Genomic DNA, 14,993 nt, shown 5'->3' with positions numbered 1-14,993 from the left:
ACTCCCAACGTGATCGGCTGTCTAGACTTCAGAGCTGCGAATCCATGACTCAGAGTTTAAGGGCCAATGGCAGAGGCCCAAAGTCTGAAATATCCTGTGACTGGATAAAAGGTAAAGGTAAAGGGACCCCTGACCATTAGGTCCAGTCATGACCGACTCTGGGGTTGCGGCACTCATCTCGCTTTATTGGCCGAGGAAGCCGGCGTACAGCTTCCGGATCATGTGGCCAGCATGACTAAGCCGCTTCTGGCGAACCAGAGCAGTGCACAGAAACACCGTTTACCTTCCTGCCGGAGAGGTACCTATTTATCTACTTGCACTTTGATGTCCTTTCGAACTGCTAGGTTGGCAGGAGCTGGGACCGAACAACAGGAACTCACCTCGTCGCGGGGATTCGAACTGCCAACCTTCTGATCGGCAAGTCCTAGGCTCTGTGGTTTAACCCACAGCGCCACCCGCGTCCCTCCTGTGATTGGATATCATGTATTAAATCAGAACACAGGGGCTCAGAATCCTTAATCCAGACTCAAACTCAGGCAAACACAGCTCATTGAATACATGACGCTGAGCACCCCTCAGGGACTTCAAGAGCCAAGCTACACAGTCAGTACATGTCAAATCCACCATCCGAGCCCCATAGTCCAAGCTGTGAGTGTTGGTGGTGGGCATTTGGGGGGAAGCCAATTTATTGAAGCACCAGTGAAAGGAGAAGATGCTTAATCCTTTTCTCCCTGATGTGATCAAAATCATACTTCTACAGTGTGCAGTTTGCCCCATTGGGGTGGGCGAAGAACGCATATACATGCAGTTATTCACATATGACAGACAACTATCAATCCACTGTTTTATAGCAGAGAGCATTGCAGCATGAATTGGCACCCAAAATCCCTGACGAACATCAAGTATATAAGGAAAGGAATAACTGTGTCTTGATTCGTCTTTTCCCCCTTCTGTTATTTAATCCATCATATCCAAAAAGTAAATGAAAACATATCGATTAAATTTCAGAGGACTGGGATGTGGTTAAAGAAGGCTTTAACACTTGCATCAGGGGAAACAATTTAACTTATCTCTCTGTATCCTCCCATGCCTCCTCTTTATTAAGAGAGAACATTGAACATTTTGCAAAGAGAAATTCTGATCAATTGATTATGTCTGCAAGCAGCTACGTATTAGAAAGTATTATACCACCTCATCCGAATGTTTGGAAAAGGTGCAAGAAAATCTTCGTGCATTTTTTTTAAAAAATGGAACAGAGCCTAACTCAGAGAGAAAAATACTTTCATTTCTCTAACCACAATGGCCTAGCCTTTTGAAAAATCTTGCACATACCAGTCAAATTATCTACTGAATAAGCTAACTGTTCTGAAGCACAGTTTTCTAATTATCCATGGTTTTCAAAGTGGTTAGGATGGAAAACTAGAAAGTGAAGGATGAAACCCTCAACCATTCAGCTACAATGATGGGATATAAGCTTTGGGAAATGCAGAATAGCATTGTCCAAATGATATTGCTTTTGGGGGTGTCAGATAACAGCACTCTAAAATGCAGATATGATAAACAGCCAAATGAGGACTGAGCAAGCTCAGTAGCTGTGGAATATTGACCAAATGTTAGGGAAATAAAACAGAAAACTGTGTGCAAGAGAGGAACTGGGCTAGACCAGGGGTTGTCAACCTGGTCCCTATCACCCACTAGTGAGCGTTTCAGGATTCTAGGTGGGCGGTAGAGGGTTCTACGGCACAAGCTAAATCTTTCTTCCATCGAGCACTGGTGGGCGGTAAGGAAATTTACCATCAAGAAAGATGCATTAGTGGGTGGTAGGTATAAAAAAGGGATGCGGGTGGCGCTGTGGTCTAAACCACTGAGCCTCTTGGGCTTGCCGATCAGAAGGTCAGCAGTTCGAATCTGCACGACGGGGTGAGCTCCCGTTGCTCGGTCCCAGCTCCTGCCAACCTAGCACTTCGAAAACACACCAGTGCAAGTAGATAAATAGGTACCACTCCAGTGGGAAGGTAAACGGCGTTTCTGTGTGCTGCTCTGGTTTCGGTGTTCCACTGTGCCAGAAGCGGCTTAGTCATGCTGGCCACATGACCCGGGAAAACTGTCTGCGGACAAACGCCGGCTCCCTCAGCCTGTAAAGCGAGATGAGCGCCGCAACCCCAGAGTCGTCTGCGACTGAACTTAACTCTCAGGGGTCCTTTACCCTTTTTTTAGGTAAAAAAGGTTGACTACCACTGGGCTAGACTATCCATGACAAGGACATGGGCTGGCTAGTTGGAACCCTGAGCATAAGCACTCCACACTGCAACATTTTGTTGCAGGCCCACTTATATGTTAAAGTCCAAATGCACAGCAGTGTTTGTGACTCCCCCTCCCTCCAGAATAAAATGCAAAACAAACCCCAGATCCATCTGGGTCGCGCAGAACTAACTGTGCGCCTCTTTGGATTCCAGCCTTTGTTTTGAATAGGGAATTAATTTAAAACAATAATGCTTCTCTGTTCCATGTTCCATCTGAAGATTATCTAACAACAGAGCAATCTTTGGTTTTGCTGCTACGAACCCCAGCAAAATAGCCAGAAGGACCAAGGGTACACATACAAACACACACAGAGCTAGGTTGATGTATGCAGGAATCAAGAGTCTTTACATGAAACTGAGAGCTTTTGCATTTTTGCAGGCAAATGCACAAAAAAAAAAAAAAAAAATCAGGGCTGCTGAGCATTGCACCAACTTTGGCCCTGAGTATTTATTTATTAGTAAGGCAGAACAGCAGCAGTAGTTCTGGTGAATGTCAAGCAAGGGTATGTCCCAGTGTGGGATGGCCAGGCAAGGGGCCAGTTAAGCTGACTTTTCGTTTGCTTCACTGCTAATTTTGCGCTGCTCCATTGCCGGGGAAAGCAGTGCACCAACTGGGTCTTCTGTACAAACCTGCTCCTGCACCAACAACATTTCCAGTAGCAGGAGCATAGGGTACCGGGGAAAGGGGCAATTTCTATTCGCTCAGTTTGTCCAAGTAGGTTGCTTTCCTCCTCTGGTAGCACCTCTGGGGAAATAGCAAGGAAAGGGCTTCAGAAAGAAGGGGAACGGACTCCTTTTAAACTAGGCCAGGCGCCAAGAATGTGGCAGTCACCCTTCTCCTCTAAACAGTTTCTCGAGGCTCTGTCACTATGATACAAAGAAAAACGGTACAAGAGGAAGCAAAATTTGCTTTCCCACCGTGGTCACCACGTGAGAATTCCAAGAAAGTTAAGATTCTAGGATTTCAAATAGAGGCACGGGTGACAGGTATTTAGTGAAGCTACAAAAAAAATTAAAAATCCCACAGAATCTAGACACATATAAAAAAATGCTTTCTTAAAAAATGTTTTGAAAAATACATTGAATTTGGCATAGCTCACCATCGACATCTAGCATCACATCTGTGTATTGCACATTGTGACACATTTAAAACATTTCATTGGCAGCTGTGTAGCCGAGTCCAGAATTAAGCAGTGCGGAGGCATATATAAACACGTAATGGAAGTTTCATCGGTATATTGACAGAAAGGAAGAAGTTCTTCGTGACAACATCATAGGGTGTTGTTGTTAGTTGTTTAATCATGTCCGACTCTTCATGACCCCATGGACCAGAGCACACCAGGCACGCCTGTCTTCCACTGCCTCCCACAGTTTGGTCAAGCTCATGTTGGCAGCTTTGAGAACACTGTCCAGCCATTTTGTCCTCTGTCATCCCCTTCTCCTTGTGCCCTCCATCTTTCCCAACACCAGGGTCTTTTCCAGGGAGTCTTCTCTTCTCATGAGGTGGCCAAAGTATTGGAGCCTCAGCTTCACGATCTGTCCTTCCAATGAGCACTCAGGGCTGATTTCCTTAAGAATGGATAGGTTTGATCTTCTTGCAGCCCATGGGACTCTCAAGAGTCTCCTCCAGCAACTGAATTCAAAAGCATCAATTCTTCGGCGATCAGCCTTCTTTATGGTCCAGCTGTTACTTCCATACATCACTCCTGGGAAAACCATAGCTTTAACTATACAGACCTTTGTCGGCAAGGTGATGTCTCTGCTTTTTAAGATGCTGAGTGATATATAATACAATCTATATATTCTTATCCTGACTTTCAGTAGAGATTTCCCTGTAAGGAGCAAGCGTAGTATCATCTGACTAAGAAGCAAACTACACATGACAATCATATGCCAGGCAGCTATTGTTGTTGTTTAAATGCAAATTGCATTAGTTTAGGGATGGTGACCAATAGTTAATGGGATTTGAGTAGGTGGGCATTCCTGAGGAAAATCCATTTTCTGAAGGTAGTATTGGGGGGTTTGCGGGGGGGGGGGTCCCCTAAATTTTTGCCAGTGGGGGATTTCCTCTCAAAGCAATGATGTGTAGTTTGGTTTCAAGTGATTTCTGATGACACTCTGGCAATTTTTAAAGCAGTAATTATTTGTGTCACTAATTGTGGACATGTGGGTGTTTCTCTTAGGAGGAAAGGAAGATATTTCGGTTCAGGCCCACTGAAAAGAGACCTAAGAGACTTACAATGTGGTGGCAGTTGAAATGGAATATGCCTGATTGGCAAATTTAACTATGAAATTTAGAGACCAAGAAGAGGCAGGTTTGAAAGAGGATTGCAAACCAATTCCTACATTTCGGGGAGGGGGGGTTAGACTAGACAGAATCATAGAATCATAAAATCTAGAATCATAGAATCATAGATGACCCTTGGGTCCCTTCCCACTCTACAATTCTGTGATTCTATGAATATTTGAAGAATCGTTGTAAACATGTAAAAACATAGGTAGGATTTGAATGAATAGTGGCAGTAAAATATGTATTTGGGAATAATGGGAAAGGATGGGGAATAGGATAATTTCAATATGCAGCAATACAAGAAATTATGGAGGGGCAGCAGGGGTGGGGAGTCAACTGGTAATTGAATATCAATGGGAAAGTATGTATGTTGTGTTCAATTTGTAAACTCTGGAAACTTATAAATAAAATTCAAAAGAAGAAGAAAGAAGAAGCAAAGCAACCAGAAATGTAGGTAGCTTCCAAGCCATGTCTGCTGAAATATTCTCGGAGTTGAGTGTGAATTTCATGCTCTTTATTCAGCTCATAGTAGCAATGAATGAAACTTTCCCCAAGACGTCTAGCTATATATACATTATTTACACAAGGGGCCTTGCATCATTGACAATTCCGGGCTTCTCCTGTAGGCCAATCAGGTTGCGGATTCACCTCCCCAGAAGCCTGATTGGCTGCTCCTGCAGGCCAATCAGGTCGCTGATTCACTTCCACCTGGAGCTGGATTGGGTGACTCCTGCGGACCAATCAGACTGCTTCATTCTGGATCCTATTGTTCTAGGATTCAGCTCAGTACATAACATCTGCCATGTTGATATCTGCAGTTTTTGTTGTTGTTTAGTCATGTCCGACTCTTTGTGACCCCATGGACCAGAGCACACCAGGCACTCCTGTATTCCACTGCCTCCCACAGTTTGGTCAAACTCATGCTGGTAGCTCCAAGAACACTATCCAACCATCTAGTCCTCTGTTGTCCCCTTCTCCTTGTGCCCTCCATCTTTCCCAACATCAGGGTCTTTTCCAGGGAGTCTTCTCTTCTCATGAGGTGGCCAAAGTATTGGAGCCTCAGCGTCACGATCTGTCCTTCCAACGAGCACTCAGGACTGATTTCCTTAAGAATGGATACGTTTGATCTTCTTGCAGTCCATGGGACTCTCAAGTGTCTCCTCCAGCACCATAATTCAAAAGCATCAGTTCTTCGGTGATCAGCCTTCTTTATGGTCCAGCCCTGACTTCCATACATCACTACTGGGAAAACCATACCTTTAACTATACAGACCTTTGTCGGCAAGGTGATGTCTCTGCTTTTTAAGATGCTGTCTAGGTTTGTCATTACTTTTCCCCCAAGAAGCAGACGTCTTTTAATTTCGTGACTGCTGTCACCATCTGCAGTGATCATGGAGCCCAAGAAAGTAAAATCTCTCACTGCCTCCATTTCTTCCCCTTCTATTTGCCAGGAGGTGATGGGACCAGTGGCCATGATCTTTGTTTTTTTTGATGTTGAGCTTCAAACCGTATTTTTCGCTCTCCTCTTTCACCCTTATTAAAAGGTTCTTTAATTCCTCCTCACTTTCTGCCATCAATGTTGTGTCATCTGCATATCTGAGGTTGTTGATATTTCTTCCGGCAATCTTAATTCCAGCTAAGGATTCATCCAACCCAGCCTTTCGCATGATGAATTCATCTGCAGTCTAGAAACACTATTTTTGTTGCGGAAGATACCACGAAGATGAAGAGAGACACGGCGTCTCTGTCAGGGCTAAGGGAGTGTACAGTGGCTGGCAGCCAAACTGAGCAGCAGACTCACCACATGCCGCCATCAGGCTGGAGGATGAAGGGAAAGGCTGCCTGTGGCAAAATTGTTGTTTTGAAAGCACGTTAAAGAAAAACACAGGGGAAACCGGGTTCACCCGATTGCAGAGGCAATGTGAAAAGTATTGCGAAAGACGGAACTAATCTAAGAAATATAGGCACTTATAAGAAGCAGTTACACTGCCATTATTTATCACTACTCATCCAAAACAACAACAATCCTCTGCTGATGGCAAAATCCAGACAAAAAGAAACACATTAAACTCCCATCAATTGCAATGTGAGAGGTAAACATCTGCCAGTGTGGTGTAGTGGTTAAGAGCGGTAGTCTCGTAATCTGGGGAACCGGGTTCGTGTCTCCGCTCCTCCACATGCAGCTGCTGGGTGACCTTGGGCCAGTCACACTTCTCTGAAGTCTCTCAGTCCCACTCACCTCACAGAGTGTTTGTTGTGGGGGAGGAAGGGAAAGGAGAATGTTAGCCGCTTTGAGACTCCTGAAGGGGAGTGAAAGGCGGGATATCAAATCCAAACTCTTCTTCTTCTTCTTCTTCTTCTGCTTAAGCCTCTCCCATAAAAAAATCAAATGGTTTTCACATGGCTAGATCATGCCCTTAACTTTCTGCTTTGTTGTGCCTCACCCCTGTTAGGAAAACTCAACGTTTATTTGTCTCCCTCTTTCTCTTCCCTATTTTGTTCTCTCATTCTAGTGGTGACTTCTCATTTTTGGTGCACAGCTATTAATTTGCGAGGAGGCATCACATGCATCGCACAACAGCAACCCAAAGGAGCCCGTTCCAATTTCCTTTCCAAGATTATGCACGTGACCCCGGGCAATAAAACTTAATAATTCCAAGCCGTAATCCTTGCGCTGAACGCTAATTCGAAAGGTGCTGCCAGGAAAACTAAAGTTAATCAACACAGCAGATACAGGAGAGGATATCCTGACTGAGGAGAGGAGCCAAGGGAAAATAGAGAAACAATAGGAAAGTGTTTTATTTTTATTTTGAAATTGCTCCTCTTGAATAAATGTGCAGGCTATGTCCTTGTTTCTAAGATAACTCAGCCCTCCCCCTTTTAAAGTTCAAGTGTGGGTGAGGACTCGGTGGCAAGAACAAGACACTCCTTGGTGTGCCATTTGGCTGTGTGAGCCACTTTGACGCCAAAACAATCCTTTTCCTTTTAGAATGTAATAGTTAAGTTCATTTCCCCCCTAGGTATGTATATCCTCCAACATTCCTCCAATGAAAATAGGGACATCCCATTCCATGATGATAATTTTACTATTTATATCCCACACATCTTGCTGGGTTGGCCCAGCCACTCTGGGCAGCTTCCAACATATATTAAAATATTAAACATTAAAAAAACCTTCCCCATACAGGATTGCCTTCAGGCAGCTAGGGGGTTGGACAACTCTATATCCTCCCACATTTCTCCAATGAAAATAGGGACAGCCTAAGGAAAAGGACGCGGGTGGCACTGTGGGTTAAACCACAGAGCCTAGGACTTGCCGATCAGAAGGTTGGCGGTTTGAATTCCCACAACGGGGTGAGCTCCTGTTGCTCGGTCCCTGCTCCTGCCAACCTAGCAGTTCGAAAGCACATCAAAGTGCGAGTAGATAAATAGGTACCACTCCGGCGGGAAGGTAAATGGCGTTTCCGTGCGCTGCTCTGGTTCGCCAGGAGCAGCTTAGTCATGCTGGCCACATGACCTGGAAGCTGTACGCCAGCTCCCTCGGCCAATAAAGCGAGATGAGCGCCACAACCCCAGAGTCGGCCACGACTGGACCTAATGGTCAGGGGTCCCTTTACCATTAAGGAAAAGCAGGACATTTTGGGTTGAAATCAGAAAGGAGAACGGCTTTTCTAAATCAGGGGTGCCCTTGGAAAATAGGGACACTTGGAGGGGCTGGGTATGCTCAACCATTAAAAAGATTATCTTTCCCCCTTCCCCCAGAAAGCTTCTAGTCCCAGGTTTGTGGTGGGCGAGTTACCACTTTTAAAAATGTCATGTCCATATCAACAGGTGCACAACAGGCAGAAAATTCAGATCATCATCACCATTATCATCATTTTTTATTTGCATGCCGCCTTTCCACAGTTAAAAAAACAATGTTCAAGGTGGCTTACAGCATAACAAGATTTACATAATTTCAAAAGTCATAAACAATAAATAAACCACATCAAAAAAATACACAACCAACTGGGAAACAATTTCCACATAAATCTAAATCTAAAACTAAGAATACAGCATTAATATCACAGTTTAAAATGACATAGGTAAAAAAATAACAGCAATTTAAACAAAAAACAAAACAAAACGGAGCCCTCTCTGCCCAGGAGCAGCAGCGGCAGCAGCAGTCCTCTATAGAGTCCACCAGGCCCCGCCCTGGGCCAGGTGGTGAGTGGCAGGACTGGGGCCCTCAGGCGCTGAGCAGGGGAGTCATCCTGGGTGGTAGCCGCAGCAGCAGTCCTTATGGGCCCCGAGCCAGGTGGTGAGTGGCCGGACTAGGGCCACTGACAGGTGGGCCACTGACATCATGCAATAATGCAGAAACTTACCCTAGAACAGAAGGGAGATCTGGCTGTGCTGGTAGATCTCGCTACCATTTGCACTAGATTCCTGGCAAGTATTCCTGGCTCCCAATTGTTTACCAATGGCAGCGACAAAAGGAGCCACCTTGTTGTTTTCCATACGGAGGAGCATAATGTCAGGAGCGCCTGCACATTCAGGCTGGAAGGGCACATCACTAACAGGATTGATACCTCAAGGAGAACGAGGCCTTAGGACAAGCCTAGTACGGCCACATTCTCCTTTATCTGCCAAGGGGGTCTGAATTACTCTCTCATTCACCAAAGGAGGTGTTATGGGGGTTCATGGGGCTTGCTTGACAAGCCTTGCCCTCCAACGCAGCCACAACACAGCCATCTGCACATATTGCTGGTGTACGAAGGGGCACTATCAGTGTAGGAGTGCATGCCCCTAGGACTCTTCCATGCAAAGGGGAGACCCTCATTGAACCAGTGTCCCCTCCTGCACAAGCAATGATTCGAGCAATGATTCTTCAACATCAGCTTCGTTGGACTGGTCATGTTGTGCAGATGCCTCATTATCATCTTCCAAAGCAACTACTCTATTTCAAACTTAAAAATGGTAAACGTAATGCCAGTGGTCAACAGAAGAGGTTCAAAGACTCTCTTAAGGCAAATATTTTAAAATGTAGTATAAACACCAACAACGGGGAAACACTAGGCCTGCGAGCGCTCCAATTGGAGAACAGCCTTTACCAAAGGTGTCATGGGTTTAGACGCTCAAACTCGGGACGAAAGGGAGAAATGTGCTAAAAGGAAGGCATGCTTGGCAAACCCTCACCATGATCAACTCATGCCCAGAAACCTATGTCCCCACTGTGGAAGGACGTGTGGATTCAGGATTGGTCTCCGCAATCACTTATGGACTCACTGTTAAAACCAAGTTTATGGAAGACAATCCTACTCAGCTACGAGTGATCGCCAAAGAAGAAGAAGATGCATAGAGGTCCTTCTCACACTGTGAATGCACAGACACAGCAGGGCATGTTTGCAGTGATGCTTCTCTGCTTGCTCCCAGGGCAACCACCAGATACACATGTTCTTTCAATGCATGGAGAGCTGTGCTGGTCCCGTGGGTTACCCGAGAGGCAAGGTCCAAGTCCGGTCTGTGGTCAAAGGTGCAACGTGGAGCCAGTCCATAGTAGCTGAAGCTGGGTGCAGGGCAGGGAGCCAGGTGAAGTCAGGAACAGGCTTGCAAGCAGGGAGCCAGGGCAGGTCAGCAGCTCAGGCAGGAAAGCAGAACAAGGTTCAGGCAGGAACCAGCAACCAACAATGTTGCTCCCGCAACTTGGGACTGGGGCTGGCCGGCTTTTATCTGCCCCAAGGCATAGGGTGCCCCCAATCCTCAGGTGACTCGCCCCTCCTGGCCTTAAGGCAAGCACTCCTGCGGGAACTTAGTTCCCTCCGCCTCTCTGCCCTGAGCCTCTGCAGCTCTGGAGAGGCTGGAGGGTTACCGGACCCAGAGGCAACCTCTTCTTCCCCTGACGGGGCTGAGAGTGGAGCACCTGCAGGCAATGGGTCCTCCATCACCTGAGGGGCCAGAGCAGACTCAGCTGGTGCCTGCACCTGAGGATCCAGCACAGGTGAGGCTCATGCCCCAGCCCCGGTTTTGGTTCTGGAGTCGGGGAATCCTGTGCAGGCTGGGATCCCTCAGGTTCAGCATCCGAGTCTGAATCCCAGGCCATCACAAGAGCACTGAATAGCTTTAATGCCTCTGAATGACATTTAAGTACCGTGCTGGTCCACACACGAGGCAGGATAAAGCAGCCGCCTCAGGCGGCAGAAGCAGAAGAGGCAGTTCCCCCCGCCCACCCCACCACTTTCGGGACATGGCACTGCCACTCGTCTTCCACACCTCTGGGGTGGAGAAGACAAGTGGGGAGGCTTTGTGGGACGGACCCTCTTGCTGCATTTCGGCAAGAGAGGGGGTGTTTCAGTGGCAGCAGAAGTGGGGGGCAGGAGAAGACAGGGAGGTGGGGGACAGGGCAGGATATGGCAGCCAGGGGAGCAGGAGGCAGCCCATTCTCATTTCCCCTCAGGCGGCAAAACGGGATGGGCTGCCCTGGCACAATGAGTAACAGGTTATTTTCGAGAGCGACCCAAGATGAGCCAAGGTGGGTTCACATTCCAGCAAACACACAAAGATTTAAAAAAAAAAATTAAGCAAACGTCCATTGGAATAAATCAGAATGTTACCTGGAAATGTTCTGACTATCTGGCATAACCCTTCTTTCCTGCAAAGCAGGCGCTGTATTTGGGGAACGGCATTTGCCTGAAAACAATGGGAGAGATTCTGATCATTGGCGTTTCCTTTTCGTAGCTTCGGCGTCACTTTTATTGTGCCCGTCAAGGATGCCACTAAGGCGTTCTGCTGCTCCAGAGATATTAGCTGGGACTCGTTCCCTTACGTGGGGAGAGAAAATGGACAGAAACTATCTTGAGGGTTTCAATCAGCCCTAAATCCTGTTCGTTTTTAATTGCAAGTCATGTAGGTGTGAACATCCCCAAGGAATCAGAAATAGATGCAAGTTCCCTCTTTGGCATTCAGTCCAAAACCCTACTGGCATTTAGTTTATTTATAGATACAACTGCCAATTGCCTAGGAGAGATGTTTATGCTAGATGTTTATAAAAGAGCAATAAAGCCTTTTAAAAAAAAGATCTTAAAGTCAAGCCTGCCCTGGCAAGAAAACTTGAGACACCCACTTACACCCAACAGCAGGGGCACTCAATCCTTTCAAAATGCCGAGCGCATGTTGCACACTTTGATTCCTTTTGTTCCCAAGCATTCTTGCCTCAATGAGACATTTGTGTCCATTTCTTTGGAATCCTATATTTTTATTGAAATGTGTGAGAGCTGAATTCCAGCTGTGGGTGAGGTGAACTACAGCAATCTAGGTCAGATAACACAGAAAAGCAGAATCATTGTGGCACTGTGTAGAAATTTCAGTGGGCATGATCCAGTCAAGGCTAAGCCACTCTGCTTTCTACTTGTATCAAAGGGGGAGAATTAAACTCTTCACGAAGCTGTCTTCTCCAGAATCAAGCCGACAAGAAGCTACCTCTCCAGCATCTCAGAGGTTTTTTACTCCAGATCCTTAGCCTGAAATGCTGGGATGTCCCTGCACCCAGGATATGAAGCTGCCTTCGAATGAGTCAGACCATTGGACTAGCTAACTCAGGCCAAACCTCAGGTGATGTCAGTCACAGAGTTCCACCCTCAGATGAAGGCTGTTGTGCCCCACACCACAATAGCTCAGTTGGTTAGAGCGTGGTGCTGATAATGCCAAGGCTGCAGGTTCGATCCCAGTAAGAGACAGCTGCATATTTCAGCATTGCATGGGGCTGGACTAGAGGATCCTCAGGGTCCCTTTCGACTCCACGATTCTCTAATTTGCCAGTACATTCATACCTTGGAAGCCAAACGCCTTGGCAGTTGAACGTTTTGGCTCCCGAACGCTGCAAACCCGGAAGTGGGTGTTCTGGTTTGCGAACGTTCTTTGGAACCCAAACGTCTGGCACAGGTTCCGCAGCTTCCGATTGGCTGCAGGAGCTTCCTGCAGCCAATTGAAAGCTGCGCCTTGGTTTCCGAATGTTTTGGAAGTCGAACGGACTTCCGGAACAGGTTCCATTCAACTTCTGAGGTACCACTGTAAAGGGGCTCTGCCTGGATTAAGACACTAAAGCATGGGTTTATACAGTCCTTTTTTTCTGGGGGGACGCAGGGGGACGCATATCCCTAAACATTTTATGAATCTAAGTTTGGCATCATTGAGGGGCAATATTTCAATATGAGTAGGAAAATGAGAGTACCTCTAAACATTTTTAAAGAAAAAAAGCACTGGGTTTATTGCAGGCCCAATCCAATTCAAGCCCTCAACACCTGCAATTTTCATTGCCACAAAAGCCTCATTGAAACAAGTGTTGCCTGTTCCTGGCAAAAATTCACCAAGATCTCAGGAGGCTGTTTTCTTTCAGTCTTATTCTCAGAGGTCTTTCAAGTAGAGTTTTTGCAGATTGCGCCTGAGACATCATTCACACAATGGTCCTCCTCTAACACCAGCAAATTCCCATACCAGTTGGATAGCTATAACATTAAAAGCGTACAATAAAGGTCCCAGAACTAGCATCTAACTGGGTGGGCCAAAAACTACTTAAGGGCATGTCAAAAACAAAGATGACAGTTTTGAACCATACCTTCTGAAGTAATGTTGCTCCATGTGATTCTACTCTATTTAAGCAACTTTCGTGGTCGGCTTTGCTGGAAGATAGGCAGATCAGAAGATCCCAAGAGCTTAATTCATCTGTACAAAAGAAAGAGAAGCACAATAGGAAACAACTATTTTAAAAAATTGTCCAGGTGCCACTTGTATTTGTTGCTTATGAAGTAGCATTTGTCGGGCACAAGACTCAGGGCCTCACTTGATGCTGTGCAGAGTTTCACAACTTTTACTAATATGTGGTACCTTGGGTTACACACGCTTCAGGTTACAGACTCCGCTAACCCGGAAATAGTACCTCGGGTTAAGAACCTTGCTGCAGGATGAGAACAGAAATTGTGCGGCGGCGGGAGGCCTCATTAGCTAAAGTGGTGCCTCAGGTTAAGAACAGTTTGAAGTTAAGAACAGACCTCCAGAACGAATTAAGTTCTTAACCTGAGGTACCACTGTACAGCTAAAGACTCCTCTCAGTTCTTGTCAGAATTATTTTGCCTGTATAAAGGTAAAGGTACACCTGCCCATACGGGCCAGTCTTGACAGACTCTAGGGTTGTGCGCTCATCTCACTCTAGAGGCCGGGAGCCAGAGCTGTCTGCAGACACTTCCGGGTCATGTGGCCAGCGTGATGAAGCTGCTCCGGTGACCGGCACCAGCGCCGCACACGGAAACGCCGTTTACCTTCCCGCTATAAAGCGGTACTTATTTATCTACTTGCACTTAAGGGTGCTTTCGAACTGCTAGGTGGGCAGGAGCTGGGACCAAACGACGGGAGCTCACCCCACCGCGGGGATTCGAACTGCCAACCATGCAATCGGCAAGTCCTAGGCGCTGAGGTTTTACCCACAGCGCCACCCGCGTCCCTTTTGCCTGTATAGACACAAGTATTTATTTTCAGAGGGAAGCACAGTGCAAATGGACACCATTAGTCGAAACTGAACGGCACTCAAATCACCACAGCTAAAGAGTATTATGGGGGGAAATGAGACTACAAATCCCAATGCGGCTTAGTGGGTAGAGACCGGGAGAGAACCTGGGAGATCAGGTCTCAAAGGCAGGCCCACTTAGCCATAAAGTTCACCAGTCACAGTCTTTCAGCGTAACCTACCTCGCAAGGGTATTGGGAGGATCAAAATGGAGAGAAGGAGAACCACCATGTATGTCACATTGAGCTCATTGGATGAAAGATGGTATAAATGTGCATTTGCCCGGAATAGTATGTTACAGAATCACATTGTTGAGTCGGAAGGAACCCTGAGGATTATCTAAGCCAACCCTCAGCAATGCAGGAATGTGGAACCAGGCAGAGGGCCTTCTCGGTAGTGGCGCCTGCCCTGTGGAACGCCCTCCCATCAAATGTCAAGGAAATGAACAACTATCTGACTTTTAGAAGACATCCGAAGGCAGCCCTGTTTAGGGAAGTTTTTTAGGTTTGATACTTTATCACTATTATTATTATTCTGTTTGGAAGCCACCCAGAGTGGCTATGGAAACCCAGCCAGATGGGTGGGGTATAAATACTAAATTATTATTATTATTATTATTATTATTATTATTATTATTATTATTATTATTATTATTATTATTATATTATGCAGCCTTCCCATATGGGGATCAAACCTGCAACCTTGGCGTTTTCAGCACCACTCTGAATACAGATCTCAGGAATTACTCTGGTGAGCTTTTAGCTTCACTGAAAGGTGGCCAGCTAAGCTCCATATTTCCTTTACCTGTCTAGATCCCGGCAGCGTGTTGTACACATTAAGCAGCATATTGACAACTGGCTTC

The 14,993-nt window shown here is 46.2% G+C and overlaps 1 protein-coding gene across 1 annotated transcript in view; it reads right to left on the bottom strand.

Annotated features, from left to right (window-relative positions):
* CPED1 (cadherin like and PC-esterase domain containing 1) overlaps nt 1-14,993 on the bottom strand; it is a 123,546-nt gene that overhangs the window by 73,903 nt on the left and 34,650 nt on the right. The window contains exons 4-5 of the mRNA XM_081211499.1: nt 13,187-13,293; nt 11,187-11,262 (exon numbers count right to left, since the gene is read on the bottom strand). Coding sequence (XP_081067625.1) covers nt 11,187-11,262; nt 13,187-13,293 — 183 coding nt within the window. The remainder of the gene's footprint in view (nt 1-11,186; nt 11,263-13,186; nt 13,294-14,993) is intronic.

The sequence above is a fragment of the Podarcis bocagei genome (genome assembly GCF_964188305.1).
Source record: "Podarcis bocagei genome assembly, chromosome: 10".
In the NCBI taxonomy this organism is placed as follows: domain Eukaryota; kingdom Metazoa; phylum Chordata; class Lepidosauria; order Squamata; family Lacertidae; genus Podarcis; species Podarcis bocagei.
This window is presented reverse-complemented; position numbering and strand designations above follow the sequence as displayed.